At 42.8% G+C, this 17301-nt stretch overlaps 1 protein-coding gene and 1 long non-coding RNA gene across 21 annotated transcripts in view; one reads left to right on the top strand and one right to left on the bottom strand.

Moving 5' to 3' along the window:
- The window catches only part of dnm1a (dynamin 1a), a 56448-nt gene that overhangs the window by 28951 nt on the left and 10196 nt on the right, over positions 1 to 17301 (top strand). For 12 of the 20 annotated variants that reach the window (XR_014874822.1, XM_085164516.1, XM_085164526.1 and 9 more), the window contains exons 15-22: positions 692 to 721; positions 1019 to 1132; positions 14550 to 14659; positions 15361 to 15472; positions 15695 to 15709; positions 16376 to 16546; positions 16652 to 16893; positions 17092 to 17295. Coding sequence is in view for 19 of the 20 variants with exons in the window: in XM_085164516.1 (XP_085020642.1) it covers positions 692 to 721; positions 1019 to 1132; positions 14550 to 14659; positions 15361 to 15472; positions 15695 to 15709; positions 16376 to 16546; positions 16652 to 16893; positions 17092 to 17295 (998 nt within the window). In the remaining variant the exon portion in view is untranslated. The remainder of the gene's footprint in view (positions 1 to 691; positions 722 to 1018; positions 1133 to 14549; positions 14660 to 15360; positions 15473 to 15694; positions 15710 to 16375; positions 16547 to 16651; positions 16894 to 17091; positions 17296 to 17301) is intronic. The other 8 variants (XM_085164520.1, XM_085164533.1, XM_085164535.1 and 5 more) reach the window with 3 other exon arrangements.
- On the bottom strand, positions 2408 to 6561 carry LOC146514222 (uncharacterized). The gene is made up of 2 exons (XR_014874824.1): positions 6077 to 6561; positions 2408 to 5537 (listed from the first exon to the last, which is right to left on the bottom strand). It is a non-coding gene; the product is annotated as an uncharacterized LOC146514222 (long non-coding RNA).

Below are 17301 nucleotides of genomic sequence, written 5' to 3'. Positions count from 1 at the left end.
CAGTGTAAACTGTTACATTTAATTGACTCTGGACAAATTAATTTTATGTGATTGGCGGACATTCAGTTTACACCAAGCATGTTTTCCTTTGTTTATTATATATATGATATATTTTTCATTTGCATTTTTCCCCAAATTACTACTTTATATTTATGAGGGCAAAGAATTATGTCTTTAAGTGTGTGCTGTGGACCCTTATTGTTGTCCAGAAACTATCAGAAGAACATGAGTTGAATTGTTCAATAGTGATCCAAAAGACACAAATTAATGGACTTCATAAATCCATCCAGCCTTTTTTTAAGGGTTTACATTGTCGGTAGGTAATTGCCAGGCTTTAAATCATTTTATTCTGCTTTAAACTACTTTAAAGGGAAACAGCTGAATTGAATGTATGTTATTTAAACGCTCTTGCTCAGATAATTAATCGGCTGCTTCCATTTGCAAAGCTCATACCTACAGTGTAGCATAAAACAGGATCGCATGCATTTCACTGCATGATTTTCAAAAGGTGACACGGGCCACTGCAGCCTCCTTATCTGCCTCGTCCCTCACCCTGCTTGCTGTCCCCTTGCTGCCATCCCAGCAGCCGGCTGTAATGTGCTGGCAGTTGATCAGTCGTGTGTATTTGGCCTTTTACTAAATGCCCTATGCTGGCATAGCTTTGTAATATTCTCTCCACATTCTCATTCAGCCGGAGAGAGGAGTTAACGATCGGTTCAAGGTAAATAACCTGCACACCATCGTACTGTATGTGTGACTGTAAAGTGGAGGGAATGAAATACAAGAGAGCTGAGGAGAAAAAAGAGAGCGAGTGCGAGGAGTGTGTTGGTGGTTAGCTGAGCGTTTTTGTTAGCTCATTCACTTCTGCTGTGTAGGTAGGCCTACATATGTGTGTGGTAAATGTCTGCAAATGTAAAGGTTGATGGATGTTGATGTTAACTTTGTGAAATGTGCAAATGCTGGTTGAGTTTCAGCTCATTTCCTTTCTGTGTGTCTGCTATATCCGTCTGTTTCTCAGGTGATCAGGAAGGGCTGGCTGACCATTAATAACATTGGCATCATGAAGGGAGGCGCCAAGGAGTACTGGTTTGTCCTCACCGCCGAGAGTCTGTCCTGGTACAAGGATGATGAGGTGAGAAAGTCACTCGTGCACACAGAGTCACACGGTCATGGTGTTTGTGTGTGTTTGCATGTTTCAGTATTTGCACACTCAAAGTCTTGGTTTAGAGTTCTGTTTGCGGTCTGAGCTGCAGACCTGATGACTGAATCATCTGCCCGAAGCATCAGCCAACTGCTTTGTAGTGTTTTCCAAAGAAACATGCAGCGTAAGAGATTCATAAAAGTATGCAACACTGCACTACAAGTACTTGTTACTGCATAGAAACAGAGTTTTGTTTTGAAAGGGAAACAAAGGGTTCTTTGCAGGATAATTGATTCAAAGTTAAACCCGACTGAAACTCAGTTTTGAAGGCTCAGATCAATATTTAAAAATCTTATGATGATGATCTGAGACATGTTGTTTTTTCTTTTGTGTGTGTTGACCATAATATATAAATAAAAAAACAGAAAAGGACTTAAAATGGGTCATTTAACGAGTTGAAAAATAAACTGGATAGTGCCCCCTGATGGATAAACAATATAATGTCCGTGCAGTGCAAATGACCACAGATCAACAGTCTTTTGATTCTTGTGTTCCAACTTATGTGCTGACACAGATTTTTCTGTGTTTAGCAAACGTCAGACTAGTCAGCCGCTCTGTTTTTTGGTGTACTTCAGTTTGACAGGACTTTGGAGTTTGGTGGTTTCATATAATTAGGAAAAAGCTTGTTTGGGAAAAACAAAACTTGACAAAATTGACATTTCCTCACAGTATAATTTGATTATAAAGCATGTAGTCTTGTGATCCGATTCCTACTGTATGACACTATGAAATTACATTTTACTGTGGCGGTTTTTCTGCATCTTTACCGCACAACCCGACAGAATTTTCCTGGGATCCAAGTGTTTATTCTCCGTGACCTGGTCCAACATTCATTCCACTGCAGCTATGACTGCTGGTCAGTGTTATCTTCTGCACACTGATATGATTTTCCCTGACATGCTTTGTTACTGGACTTACTGGTCAAAGCGGTATCCCATGATGCTTTGCAGAACTATTAGGAGCTAGCCACAGTCTCACTGTCTCCATGCCTTAGCCACAGCCTCTGTGCGCGCTGACATCAGGCTCTCTCTCTCTGTGTGTGTGTGTGTGTGTGTGTGTGTGTGTGTGTGTGTGTGTGTGTGTGTGTGTGTGTAGGACTGAGCAGACCTTTCTAAAAAGTCAGGACCCCACAGCATGTCAGACATTGAAGCTGGCACACATATGTGCATACCAGAACCCTTGCATTGCCCTGTTCCTAATTACACACACACACACACACACACACACACACACACACACACACACACACACACACACACACACACACACACACAAGCTGCTTCTAATAAACCTACTTTATTTCAAAGAAGGGGCACAAAGTGAGAGGGGGACTGGATCGCAGGGGTGGAGGCAGGAGTGTCTCTCGTTAGCTGGTTAGCAGCAGGAGTAACAAGGACCATGTGAGGAGAGAAAGTGGGGAGAAAAGGTAGCACAGATGGGGGAGGCAAAGAGGTAGGAAGGGTGGTTTGGTACATTACATCCTCCCTCCCTCCTTCTTTCCCAGAGATGTCCTCAAATGTTCTTCCCAAAAAACAAAAGAAACAGTCTGTCATCCTTTCCTCGCCTCTTGCTTTCTGTCTCAGTCTTTCCTTGTCACAGTCTCCTATTTTTTTTACTCCTGTCTCCTCCCTCCATCTGTTACCTCTCTCTCATAATGTCTATTTATTTGAACATGGAGCTGTGAGGACACATGGAGACCTAGAACCAACACCACGTGCTGACGTTACAGCTCAGCTCAGCCTGCTGCTGTAGCTGTAGCCTAAAAAAAAAGAGAGACTTTACGTGATGTTTTATATCTGACATTTTACATAAGCCCCTCACACACTAGAGTACTCCTAAGGAATTATGCTGACCACCTGGGTGGAGACCTGCCAAAATACAATGCTTTGTTTAGTTTCAGGGGGAAAAATGCATCAGTGCATGCAGAAAACTCCACGTTTTTGCACACCCTTTTCCACGTATATGCGTTGAAACGTTATTTGCACCATCTTGCAAAATCAGCACACGACTGTTTTATTGGTGGTGCCGCTTGTCACGGGGAAAACCCTCGCCATGGTCTGGCAAACGCATACACACATGGACACACTCCACCTCCAGACACTAATAATAACTTTAGTAGTACTGGTGCCAGGATGTTTTGATTAGTGTGTGCGTGTGTGCACGCATGCATGTGTGTGTGCTCTTAGAAGCCTTCTGGTCTGTATTACCACAGGACATGCCAGTTCTTTGAATTAGGCCGCTCTAAAGCTTAAAGCTTCCCAAAGCAGAGTGAAAGTGAGGGGGATGAGCCACAAATTGAGAAAAAAAAATGGTTGTAAAGAAACATTGTGTATATGAATGTAAAACACTGGATTTTATAGACTTGTAACGCTTGTGATAGCCGTGCATTGGTATGATCAAATCCATATTTTTACACAAGCATGTGACAACCGCAGTTTCACATTGACAATAGTACAAAGGCACAAATGGCTTGATTTCATTTGATTTTTTAGTGCCTGTATTAACTTTGGGTGCCCTTTCTCTTTTGTGTATGTGTGTGTGTGTGTTCAGTCACTGCGCATGTGTGTGTCTGCCCGGGTTTCCCTGCTCGTGCTGTAAAGCTGCCAGAAAGCCAGACTCTCCTGGTGATCCCAGCTGTAAACATCCTGGGGGGAAACAGCAGACCGCTGCTTTCAGCACACTCATAGTAACATGTCTGCTTTAATGGTGAGCGTGTGTGTGTGTGTGCATGCACATGGCCTTTTGCTTTGTGCGTTACGGGTGTGTGTTTGTGTGTATATATAGAAATGCATATATACTTGTGTGTTTGGTGGCAGGGCTGTAAATGGAAACAGGTTGGTTTTGTGGTGTTCATTCCTGAAGACGATGCTCTGTGATGAGGCACCGTGTGAACGTTTCTTTTGCTTTGGTGTGTTTGCGAGGGAGTGGGGATTCGAAACGGTACACTGCGGGTTTGCTTTATCAAAGACAGGCAGGCCCGAAGGTAAACTGTGGTCTCAGAGAAGAAGTAGAAGCAAGGGGGCGCAAGTGGAGGGGGGTAGCTAAACTTGTAACTTTTCACATGACATCACCTACAAACACTAAAACCCACAATTTTCTGTCTTTTTTTGGCGGGAGAGCTATATAAAAAAGCAACAACAAAAAAAGCCAACCCAAAAACAAAACGGTGAACAGACAATGATAGAGTGGCTGCTCTTTCAACATTTCTGTCTGGTGGCTTCCTGCCTCTCTGCACATTACATGGTCATTTGAGGTAAAGCGGCCGCAAGCTGATGCAGGGAAAGCAAGAGGCATAATTGTACATTTTCATTATGAGTGCAGTGTGACGCTGGAGGTTTACTGTGCACTTTAGTTATCTTTTTGGTTGTTTTTTTTTTTTTCCTGTGTGGCTGAACGTTTCTGGTTTCAGCTTTTGGTTGCATAGGAAAATAAACAACATGTTAAAAATGTCTCGCAACCATCACTTATATCTATATGCCTGTGGTGTTTATTTACTTTTTGTGGAGCCCGTATATGTGTGATAAGTTGCTCAAGAAAAAAAGAAAAACAACAACATTGAACACTTAAGCCTCTTTATTGTGACGATTTTTAAATATTTTTCACAAGCTGAGTCCCAGAGTGAGGTCTTGGTTACACAAACATCATATAGCTTAATAAGAGTACAACCTGATGGGTCTGCTTTCAAAATTTTAGGACTTCTCCATCACTCATAAATCCATCCTGGGTGAGGGCTAGGCCTTCTGCGGTGGAGCCTTTGGGTGCTTTATTTAGGCTCGTGCCCGGGCTGGTCCAGATGGACGAGGGGTGGTGCAGCTGCGTGTTCCCACAGCCTGATGTGCTTGTGCCTGCTGAATGCCCTTTGGAGTGCTCTCACTTTTTTTTTTTTACCCCCCCCATCCTGCTTTTTTTAGGCAGTCGTCCTGTGCTTCCCCGGCCAGCCTAACCAATGTGCAGACTACTGTACAACCACTACTTCCTGAACAGGTAGTCTGAACACTGGGCAGGCGGGCCGGGCGGCTGAAGGGTAGCGCTGTGGAGGACTCTTTACTCATGCGCTCAGAATCAGAATCAGATATATCACCACACACACTCTTAATCGTACTCACTGTGATTGCAGCCAGGCTCCGGGGCCTGGCTTATCTTCGCAGTCTGACTGCCGCAAAGGGCCGATCGGAGATGATTGAGTGAGCTGGGATGGAAGGGATGGAGGAGGAGGTGGTGGTGGAGGAGGAGGAGGAGCGGGAGAGGTTAGACGGAGGTGATAGGCGCTGATTGGCAGATTCTGTGACATTCCTTCCTGTTTCCCGCTGTGAAATGCAACATTCCTCACCGAGCTCTACGGGGGAAACACAAACACACAGAAAGTGTTTAATTAATGTTAAATATCAAATCTAACACATTTAGAAGTAATAAATCTGTTATATGTAGCCAATGAGCTTTAATTACTCATCGGCTAATTATATGCTTTTTAATCTGAGAATTTTGGTCTTAAATATTAATGTAACAAAGTAACTAGTATTTCTTTGCAAGAATTCTGCATTTAGAAAAGATTAAAGGCAAAAAATAAAGCCCAGCACAGATGTCAAAACACACAAAAATGGTCAACCTATTTAGCCCAAACTAGTGTAGCCTAAGCCCCATTTAGTTCCCTTAAAATTTCAGGCCAAAAGTCATTAGAGTTTCAAGTAGTTATGGTTAAAAACAGCTGCAAGTGCAAGTGCTGTTAATCTCCCTGGAACAGATCTTATCAGATAATATTTGTGGTCAGCCGAAATCCTCCCAACCCAACACCTCCCTCTAAAACGCCGGAGTATGCAACCTTTCGTCTCCTTAGACGTACGCCGAATGGAAAGAAAGAAAGAAAGAGGGGGATACCTGCGTCTTGGCGATCTCGTTTCACTTCTTTGCATCTTTCTGCATTAGGTGATGCTTCTTCTTTCCCAAATCCTTGCTGAATTTGCCTGATCTTTCATTCAGCGCTGCTGCCACACTGCTGAGGGAAACCTTTGCTGATTGGGCTTCAAATGCTCCTAGAGCAAAAAAGGAAAAAAAAGAAAAGAAAAAGACAAAGGGGGATCTCCGGTAGCAGGCAAGGTGGACTGGCTGGAGGTTCGACGTGGCAAGGGACTGGCCACCAAGTTCTCTCTTTGAGAGACAGAAGGAGAAAAGGAGTGAGAGAGAGAGAGAGAAGATATGGAGAGAGAAAGAGGAGGAGCTCGCCGGCCCCCTATTTTTCCTTTCTCCTCTCTTCTTTCTCTCTCCACTCCCTCTGTCTGGCTCACCCCTCCTTTTCCAGTCTCCCTCTTCTGGCTTGCAGGGAGAAAGTGGAAGGTCAGAGGTGAACAGGAAGTGAGACACATTCATTTGGCCTGCGTGTTGTAAAAGTTTGGAAAGGGAGTGAAGGACTGGCTGCAGAGGGAAGGAGCCTTTTAGTGGAAGCGTATGTGGACGCATTTGCGCTCTCACATGGAGGCATTTATGTGTTTCGCAAAGCATTTGCGTGTTCTCAATGCAGTGCATCCCTGCTTTTGATACATGTGAGCATACATATATAAATATATATATTATGAGTATGAGTGATGGATTTGTGCATGTAGGAGTGAGCCTGGATGAGAGGAGAGGCTCCGTGGTCTTTGTAGAAAGGGGCAGGAATGTCGGCGTTTTCTTGGCAAGCGGGAGGAAGCCTTGTAATAACTCCAGATGTGCAGCCCTGTGGTCTCCATCTCTCTCTTGCTCCTTCTGTTTTTATTTCTAAAGCTGATTTCCTCTCCCTGTCCGACTCGAATAAAGAGCCCTTTATGCAGCTCTGCAGCCTTCCCAGCACACACACACAGAGTGGTGGCAAGGGGGGTGGGTTGGTTGCTGCTTGGAAGGGTGACATACGACTGGTAAATCAGAACCAGGGCGAAAGACATGTGTGCGTGTGTGTGTGTGTGTGCAAAAGAGGAGGGAAAAGGCAGTGTTGAGACACAACCAGTCAAAAGTTCCTCCTTTACTTTCTAGGGCTTCACACGCACTCACAGTTAGGTTTGGTCCTTACTTCTAGCAGACAGGAGTAATTAGTGCTAGTGTTTCCAGGTGTGTGTGTGTGTGTGTAGTAGTACGTGTGCAGTGTAGTGGTGGCCAAGGCCATGTGTTTGTTTTAGCTGCGGTTTCTGAGCTCCGACCTGAGCTCCAAATCAAAGCAGGCATGATCCCACGAGAGACGAGTCAGCAGTACCGCTTGGACGGCTAGAAAAATGGGGAAGAACTTCAAAATGGGGGGCGAAATGATGCCCCATGAACAAGGAGGTCAAAAAAAAAGAAAAAAAAAAAAGAACCTAGCAAGCCAGAAAAAGAGAATTACAGAAACCAATCCTCATAAGACATAAAATGGATTAGTGTTGCAGTCGAGTTTAGGGTTTGGAGGATTGGAAAGAGTGAATTTTAATGGGTAGGTGGGGGAAATGCTGCGGTCGCGCTAACATTGTTTCCACTGTTTGGATGACCAGGCAGACAGCTTACTTTTCAGACTCTTAGTCAGGGAAGCCAGAAATGCTGAGAAAGTATGCACATACACGCGCGTGATCTGCGCTCCCATGTTATTCCGTCTTGCCGTGAAATACAGCTGCTTAATACTGTCACAGAAAAACCTCAAGGTTCTGACTTTGTTTTTCCTGCTTTGACAGCAGCTCCGCCAGTTCGTGGGCGAAACTGTGTCTTTCGTGCGTTGCGTGTGGGGAAGATAAGATTGCGGATGTTGCTCTGTAAATGTATTTAAGAGAGAGCGCTCTGTACGAAATTGTGGAAGCAGCCTGTAAATCTGAACGTCTGAATGTATTTTAATGTGCGTGTTTCTGTGAAACTTTGCAGCTCATTTTCTATCTAGAGACAAACAGCCATAATTCTTTGGGTAACTCGGTTATTTTTCCTTTCTCTCACGTGATATCGTATCAGCGATACTTATCTGTTGAAAGGAGCATATTTAAAAAGACAGTGGCTTGAGGAAAGGGCTCAGGAAACACTGGGAGCCTCATCCGTCTCATTTATCCAGCTCAGGGTAGCTGGGAGGCTGGAGCCCGACCACGCCGACAGCGGGTGAGGCCATGAAGACCCTTAACAGGCCACCAGTCCATCACAGGGCCAAAAAAACAGAGAGACGGACACATTTTAGAAGCGCCAGTTGACCGAACAAGCATTTCTTTGGACAGAGAGAACCCATGCAAAAAAGGCCTAGGCCACCAGCGCGAACTGCTTCATCACCGTACCTCACTAAATAACTGAAATATTTGTGGGAAGGTGCTTTTTGGCGTTAGATGGGAAAATCTATACCACTTATACTGGTTTCATAAATGTGAATCTAGCAGCAGCTAACAAACAGCCAACCTGAATGTGAAAATGCTCTCTACAGTCATTAATTAATGGGCCATTTGTTTGTGTTTAATACCTTTTATGAAGGGTTGTGTACCCATTTGATCTTTTCAACTCAAGAAGCACATAGATTTTCCAAAACAGCATTTAAAATGTACAGAAGAAATTTTATCCATCCATCGTCTTAACTTATTAACCCTGTCCCAGAGTACACCCTTCAGGGGTCACTACCACTCTGATTATAAAGCTGGGTTTTTTATACATATACAATAAAGTCTAAGTCACTCTTAAGTGCTATCTGTACCTCCTTAGACAGATTACAGATTTTGTGGAAGTAGAGAAAGACAGCATGCCCCCTGAGCCTTATCTTAAATAGCGTCATCAGTTTTTATTTGATAAAATATCAGAGGCTGAGAGATAGAGACACAAAAAAAAAAAAGAATGTAGTGACATGATTAAGGGGTGCGCAGGATGATGTAGCAAGGAAAGTCAGAAAGGCTGTAAGAATGATAAAATCTGTCATGAATGGAAAAGAAGATTTGAGATTATAGAAATGAAGGGTGAGGGACACAGGCTGGTTTGTTCATATATTTAGTTTATGATATGATAATGTTGATGATGTTCCTTTTTTGGAAACACGGAGCATAGTGTGAGAACAAAAATGACTACATGAAACAAAGTATACGGGTGACTCCAACCAAATCTGTGTATGCTAGGATCCAAGTGACCACAACATAACTCACTAAGCGATAAATTTGTTTGTTTAGAGTTAAATTAAAGTGAGCTTCAGGTTCAAGGTTGGGGTTGGGCTGTCAGTAGGTACAGGGTGAGGCGAAGTTTCTAGGCAATTAATATAATTGGAGGTAATGGCCGCTGATGTGATGGAAACACAGCTGTGTATGTGTATGTGTATCTGTGTGGCAATTTTATTGACGTTTAAAAATGTATAAAACATACATTTTTGCTATAATAATTATAGTTTTTTTTTAATTTCGTGCGTTTTTATTTCTTTGACTTTTAGCCTGACACAGCTTTAATGCTCATGAAGTTTCACGAGACTGAATTTACTGCAAATGTATGTCAGTGCCAAGTGTAGCGTTAAAATTTTTTATAAAAGCATTCACAGTGTTTCCCCCGTATTCTGACATCACGTGTTTACCTTAAGGTACATAATCCTTACATGAAAAACATGCGTGAACACTGGCAGACGATTGCGTGCCTCATTTGCTTGTGAGGGAACTCGGGTTTCATGTCATTTAGCTGTGATTGGTTTGTACTGGGAGTTTTGCTGTGAGACACAAAACACACCAGCTGAACATTTGCCCTCCACCAGACAAGATTGCCGCCGTGTGTGGATTTTAGCGTGTGTTTATATAGTTAGTCTGCTGGCCAACCTTTCTTTTACGCTTTGGTGGTCAACAGTGATTGATCACATGTCCTTGATAGCCCCGAGGTTGTAACACTGACCTTCTGCAGGAGTAAATTCAGGGCAGATAATTGACTGTTTAGCAATTAACCACTAAACAGGAAGGTATCACTAACCTGCCAGGCTGCGTTCAACTGCAGTCAGCATGTTTCATCTCTCCACAAAGACATTTGTTCACATTTGTGCAGTTCCCACAGGAAAATCTCAAAGCAAAGCTCAAAGGCTGTTGGGGTTTTTTTTTCTGTAAGAAGGAATGAAAAAAGATAATCGAAGGAGCCAAAACCTTGTCATAAAAAAGAAAATGTGAGAATTAACATTCATATCGCTGCGAAATTGGACGTTTCAGCTTAGATTTGAGTTCCTGAAACATGTGCAGCTGACACGCTGTTATCAAAAAGGCACTTTTGCGTGATAAATGGAGGATTATAGAGTGTGGGCCCTGGCACGTTGCTCAAGGTGATTTGTTATGAGCATTATTGCGCAATCTTTAGCCAGATGAGTCATGAACAGCTGTGTGTTTTTACACACTGCCCCAGAATAGCTCCAATCCAGCTCTTCAGCGTTGTAATTCTCTTAGCTAATTCATTGTCTGTTCCTCATTTAAATATTGGCAACATGTAGCCTTACTTTAAATAAAGTCCAAACAGCATTAAGTCAAATTAAGTTTCCTCAGATGCCGTCTCTGTTTCTCATATGTTGCTCACAGACCAAACATGGCTTTTGCGTACGTTAGTGCGTTTTTTCGTTACACACAACGAAAAGATGCTCATGTTCACAAACAAATCTTTTCTACAAGAACGTTGTGACAAATCTGTTCCTACAAAAATCTATAAATTGATGAAATTGGTCTGAACAAGTGCATCAAACCCACTGAGCCTCACTCTATACTACTTTCTCCGTGCGCCTTTTTTAAAAAAGTCCCCTCTGTGTTTAATTTTTTTTCTTCTTAAAGACAGAAGTCAATAAGGAAAATGGCAGAAGAATGGAGGGAAAGAAAAGCAGAGGGAGGTGAGGAGGAGGGTTGTGAAAATTACCATTGGCTGCCACCCAGGGCCCAGTCTTTGTGGTAATGAAGGGTTAGAAGCAACGTTATTGCTCCCAGATGCCGTGCGGCTTCTCCGCAGGCCTTTGATGCATGGCCCAAGTCACCAGGATTTTTCTATCAGACTCCCATCAACATACACAGTAACGCACCACCGCACACACGTGCACGCACACATACGAAGACATCCAGCCTCTTAAAACAACATGGATGCTGTAAACGAGTATCTTCATGGTTTCGCCAACCAAACTACTCCGATTTGTTTCAGAGTGTTAATTGGTTAATGTTCCCATGTATGTGTGTGTTTTGGTGTTTACCACCTCCAAGTGTGTGTGTGTGTGTGTGTGTGTGTGTGTGAGAGAGAAATGCCCATATTCGAACGTTTTATGTTTGACTCTTTTAGATATTTTTTGGGATGGCGTACGGAGTGGTGAAGTTCCTTTACGAATCCAGAAGTGAACTTCTCCTGACTCTCTATAATGAGCCTGCTCTTACACACTAGCAAAACAAAACCATGAACAGCACTTTGTTCACACACTGCTCCAAATACCAACTACTAAGTGCCCCGCCTGTAGTGCGTGTGTGTGTGGTGTGGGTGTTCAGACGAAAAAAAAAAAAAACCCATAAAAAACCCCCAACAAGGATCACACCTGTGTTTTGTGTACAAGTGAAAAAATGTAAAAGTGTTTTAAAAAAATCAAACTAAACCTAAAAAGGTGTATTTTTGCAGCTCAGTCTGGTGGTAATCAGCCTCTGCTATTTCTGCTTTGATGCCAATACAATTACAATCAATCTAAAGAGTAATGGAAACTCTGTGGAATATTAATTAAGTAATGACAGATGGATTTAGTCAAACACTGTGAATAATTTTCTCAAAGCACCTGCCTAAAAATATAATAAGCAAATGGGATTAGCTTTAACCCGAACACATTTTACGTCCGTCTGTTTTTTAACATAGGATAACCTGATAAAAATGAACAATGTAACCATTATGAAGGAAGGATTTACCCAATTGTACCCAATAAAAAAGCAAACTAATCATGTGCTTCAAGTTAATTTGCACAACCTGTGCACAGAAGGCGTTTCCTATTTTATATGATGCAAAAAATTATTAGTCTGTACCAGTTAGCGCTTAATGCAGCTTTTTTAATAGAGCGACTACTACGACTTATTAGAAGTTTTACTCTAAAGATCTTTCATGAGGATAACTTGTGGTTCACTATGAAAGATGAGACCACGGATGCTCATCTAGAGAAATCCTGCTTAGCAGCTATCAAAATCAGGAGCTTTGTGTCCAAGTGAGCCCAAATGACCTGTTGATGAATGTGTGTGTGTGTGTGTGTGTGTGTGTGTGTGTGTGTGTGTGTGTGTGTGTGTGTGTACTTGAAGCTTGGTCCTGTGCAGAGAAAGTGTGCATTTCAGACCACATGTGTGCATCTGCAGGTTTGTTTTCTCATGCGTCCCTGCGAGTGTGCTTAACATCTGAAATCTGTAACATTGCCCACTCACACTGCCTGGATTTTATAGGAGCATATGGCAAAGCACTCAAGCACCTACTTCCCCCCCAATACTAGTACACACACATAAAAAAGAAACACATGCACACACAAGAAACTGGCTGACTGATAATGGTCTTATTTGATGTTGCAATAGGACAAATACATGGACAGTCTTAGCAGATATCTGGTATTCATCAATTTGTTGTTTGACTTTCTGGCATGTGTGGTTGCCAGACTGATCAAACCTCAAACTCAAATCTTCCAGTCTCGCATCATCTGCACCCCCCACTAATATTCAAGAAAACTCAAGAAATCATTTGTATTTCTCTCTTACTGTTGCTGTTCTTGTATAACATAGTCATTCTCCGTGTTAGCGTATTTTCTCTTTACCTTCCCCACATCATGTGCACATTCGCTGCCCCTCCTCTTCCCCTGTTTCCATTTTTCCTGACTGGATTTACTGGCCAGAGGAGAGGAAAATGTATGAATCAATCCAAGGTTGCTCACTCCCAGGGAGAGGGAAAGCCAGAGAGTGAGAGGAACAAGGGAGGGGAGGGGGTGAAGAAAGAAAAGAGATGATGGTGAAATTGAAGAAAAAGAGAGAAATGGGGGATGGGAACTCACCAGCTCTATAAAATAATGATGTCAGCTTTCAGCGGCCTGGGGCGACTTCTTGTTTAGCCGTCTTTTTTTTGGGTAGCGGACACCTCGGTGTACGGGCGCTGCCAAATGTGTTTGTGTCTTTATGTGTGTCTCTGTGATGTTTTACATGCGTTCAGGGGATATGACCATTTGGCTGCACAGGTCATAAATCCTTTGATGAAGGAGTTTGTCACACATTCAATCCCCGTCTGTCTTGCTCTCTCTGTGACACACACACACACACACACACACACACACACACACACACACACACACACACACACACACACACACACACACACGCTGAGTTGGGCAGGGCAAGTCCGTGGTTAGCCATCCAGATGGTTTTAAGGTTAGTTAGAGACTATGCTCAAAAGGTGCTGTTTGGAACCAAAGCAGGGTGTGTGTATGTGTGCGCATGCCCGTGTGTGTGTGTGTGTGTGTGTGTGTGTGTGTGTGTGTGTGTGTGTGTGTGTATTTCTGTGTCTGTGTTTAGAGAATGTTTGTAACTTCATGCTATTTTTGGAATCTCATTTTGTTAATTCTCATTTTATTGTCGTTCACTCACACACACACACACACACACACACACACACACACACACACACACACACACACACACACACACACAGCATATTATGCACCGTGACTCAAGAAACTGGATTTTCTATCAATAGACATTGAGAAGTCCAACCGCGGCATATATATATATATATGTGTGTGTGTGTGTGTGTGTGTGAGTTTATTTACTTGAGATAAAGATAGAGATCAGACTGAGCTGACAAACTTTGAGGTTCCCTGATTCATAAATAGTTGGACGTCTGTGTATCATATGTTGTGTGCAAATTTACAAGTACAAGAGATTTCTAGCCTGGAACGCTCTCCCTCTCTCTCTTTCTGTCTGTGTGTTTCTCATTTGTTGCTTGCTCCCCCCCCCCCCCCCTCCTACACCCACACCCACACACCCCCACACCCCCTTGACTCTGCACAACTGTAATCAAAACCACAGACTGTACTTTCCCATCCATCTCCTTTGCTTTTCTTTCGTCTGCTGTAGAACTGAATGTGTGAGCTTTTGCTCTTCATTCCCGCTGACCTTTTTTATCCACTTGTCTCTTTTAGCCTGCTGTATCAGCAGCGCAAACTAATGACTCAAAACCTTTTTCACACACTCACCATTTACTATATATGTTACATAATACAATTGTATGCGTAGCTCTAAATTTCACAGCCCAGAGTGATGATAATGCAGCATCTGCACTAGTTTTTCCTTTAAAGCGACTCTTTTTTTATACAGTGAGAGTATCTGCATGACCCTTTCTCCTCTTTATCAGGGAAGTCTTCCTCCTCGTTCTACTCACCGCTGTGTGTCTCTTTCACCCCCTGCAGGAGAAGGAGAAGAAGTACATGCTGCAGGTCGACAACCTGAAGCTGCGCGATGTGGAGAAAGGCTTCATGTCCAGCAAGCATATTTTTGCCCTCTTCAACACCGAACAGAGGTGTCATTAGACACACACATTAACACTGTAATGCAGAAACAACTTAAATGCACCGCAGCATTAAAAGTTGCTCTTTCGCCCACTTTTATGTTTACATTAAATGAGTTTTGGGATTTCTGTGTGACAGCCAGTGAGGATGTAGTTGTAAAGCTTAAAGAATATCCCGATATTGGGGAAGTCTGCAGATAATTTAAAGCCCTAAGTAAAAATTATTCTAATATAAAAGGACAAGAATATAAGAAAAATGAACTTAAATTAAGAAAGTAAAGGTTTTAAATTGTGCCTGAGTGCCCTTTCCAGCGTTGCATGACATTTTTAAGTATCTACATGTAAGCCAGACTTTATTGTTGTTACTGTTGTAGATAAGAAGCACTAAATTATACTTTGGGGCATTTTAATCCCAAAAAATGATAAAAGTTTTGTATGCAAAAAAAAAAAAGTAGAATAAAAGTGACCAGAATTATAAAGTAAATGTTGTGAAGTAACAAAAAAGCTATTTTTGTAGTATAGTGGAGTAGAAAATATGAAGTAAGATAATATAAAGTGAAAACAGATAGAAATTCTGGAGGAAAGAACAAGTTCCAAGTTTTTGCATTAAAGTGACTGTGACTGTATTTAGTTAATAACCTTCACTGGTGGAAGGACGTACAGCTGATGAGACGGGACTATTGGAGTGCACTGCTCACACTGTGTCTCCACAGAAATGTGTATAAGGACTACCGTCAGCTGGAGCTTGCGTGTGAGAGTCAGGAAGACGTTGATGCCTGGAAAGCCTCCTTCCTCAGAGCCGGAGTTTATCCTGAAAGGGTCACGGTAAGATTTCATCTAAAGCACACGTGCACAGACAACACTGTGATGCAAACACTCTCACAAATGTGGAATTTTTTTTCCAGTTCATATTATTTGTGTCCAGTAGTAGCTCAGGTGGTTGCTGTGATGTTTCCTTCTGCAGTCTCTTTTAATGTTATTGTGTTTCTCATTTGCCATCTGTCCTTTTCAATGTCTTTTATCTCTCATTGCTATTTGGCGTTGTAGGAGAAGGAAGGAAAGGTATGTTATTCTGGGTACTAGATCACTTTTTTGTGTTTTCTATGTAAAGCATGAACTGTACTTTTACTTAAATGGACCTGTACCTGAGTTGTGTAGCTGACAGTGATCATTAAATGGATAGTTTAGTGTAATCATTAGGAGTAGATCTGTGAACCACTGATAGGGAATCACCTTGCTGGTGCAAAGATAGCATTTTATGCCTATCAAACTGTGTAAATTTGACTAAATAATCTTTTCTTAATAAATGCAGCACTGGTTCATCCCTTGAGTTAGGTGAACTTGTTATGGCTTAACAAACAGAAAAAAATAATCCAGTGAAAGTGGTCAGTTAGGAGGACTGGACTGAAAATGAGTGAAAAGCCAATAAATGTCTAAGCCGTGTCCAATAGAAAGTGTGAAAGATCTTCAGAAAACCTGAAGAATTATTGCTCAAGACCATGTTAAAAAATTACTAGAACGTCTGAATTCTTGGAAGCAAAATATAAAGAAATGAAGTGTCACTTAAGATTTTTATACATTATTGTATTTTCATCAACATTTAACTACACTGATGAATTGTGTGTTCAGATTGCGCTGTTCATCATTCAGCTGGTAATATAATTTCCTGGAGAAAACCTTTTCCTTCCTGTCATTCCTGAAGTGCTATCACCCTAATTTGTCTCACAGAGTGATGGTGGTGATGAAAATGGTTCTGACAACCTCATGCACAGCATGGACCCTCAGCTGGAGCGGCAAGTGGAAACCATCCGCAACCTGGTTGACTCTTACATGGCAATCGTCAACAAGACCGTCCGTGACTTGATGCCGAAGACCATCATGCATCTCATGATCAACAATGTGAGTCATCAGCGAGCACTGCTGTTGTCTCGTATGTCATGCTGAGACGACAGGACTTTGAGATTTGACAGACAGCGTGCTTTGTTTCTCTCCCTCTGCGTACAGACTAAAGAGTTCATTAATGCTGAGCTGTTGGCCCAGCTGTACTCATGTGGTGACCAGAACAGCTTGATGGAGGAGTCTCAGGAGCAGGCCCAGCACCGTGACGAGATGCTGCGGATGTACCACGCTCTGCGGGAGGCTCTCAACATCATCGGCGACATCAGCACATCTACTGTAACCACCGCCATGCCACCACCCGTGGACGATTCCTGGCTTCAGGTGCAGCGTAGCGGATCTGGGGGACGGTAAGGCACATGAGACATCAGACTGTGGGACTGAGAGAGTACGTGTGGGAACAGGTTGGGGAGAACAAATATTAAAAGCCCATGTCTAATTTTGACATATGGTCAAGTAAATAAGAATTTTCTAAAAAGATGCAGCATCTGACTTATTGACACTTTCTCCTTTTATGTTCCTCTCTTCACTTCTACTTTCTTATCAAGATCTCCGGCCACCAGTCCAACTCCAAACCGCAGGGCTCCACCAGGACCCCCGGCCCGTCCAGGCTCTCGTGGTCCTCCACCTGGGCCTCCTCCTGCAGGAGGTCCCCCTGTCCCTTCTCGCCCCGGAGCGTCTCCTGACCCATACAGTGGGCCACCACCCACCGTGCCCTCCAGGCCTAACCGCGCACCCCCAAGTGTGCCTAGGTGAGT

This window comes from Neolamprologus multifasciatus, chromosome 7 (genome assembly GCF_963576455.1).
Source record: "Neolamprologus multifasciatus chromosome 7, fNeoMul1.2, whole genome shotgun sequence".
Taxonomy (NCBI): domain Eukaryota; kingdom Metazoa; phylum Chordata; class Actinopteri; order Cichliformes; family Cichlidae; genus Neolamprologus; species Neolamprologus multifasciatus.
The sequence above is the reverse complement of the archived record's forward strand: the minus strand, read 5'-3'. Positions and strand labels throughout refer to the sequence as shown.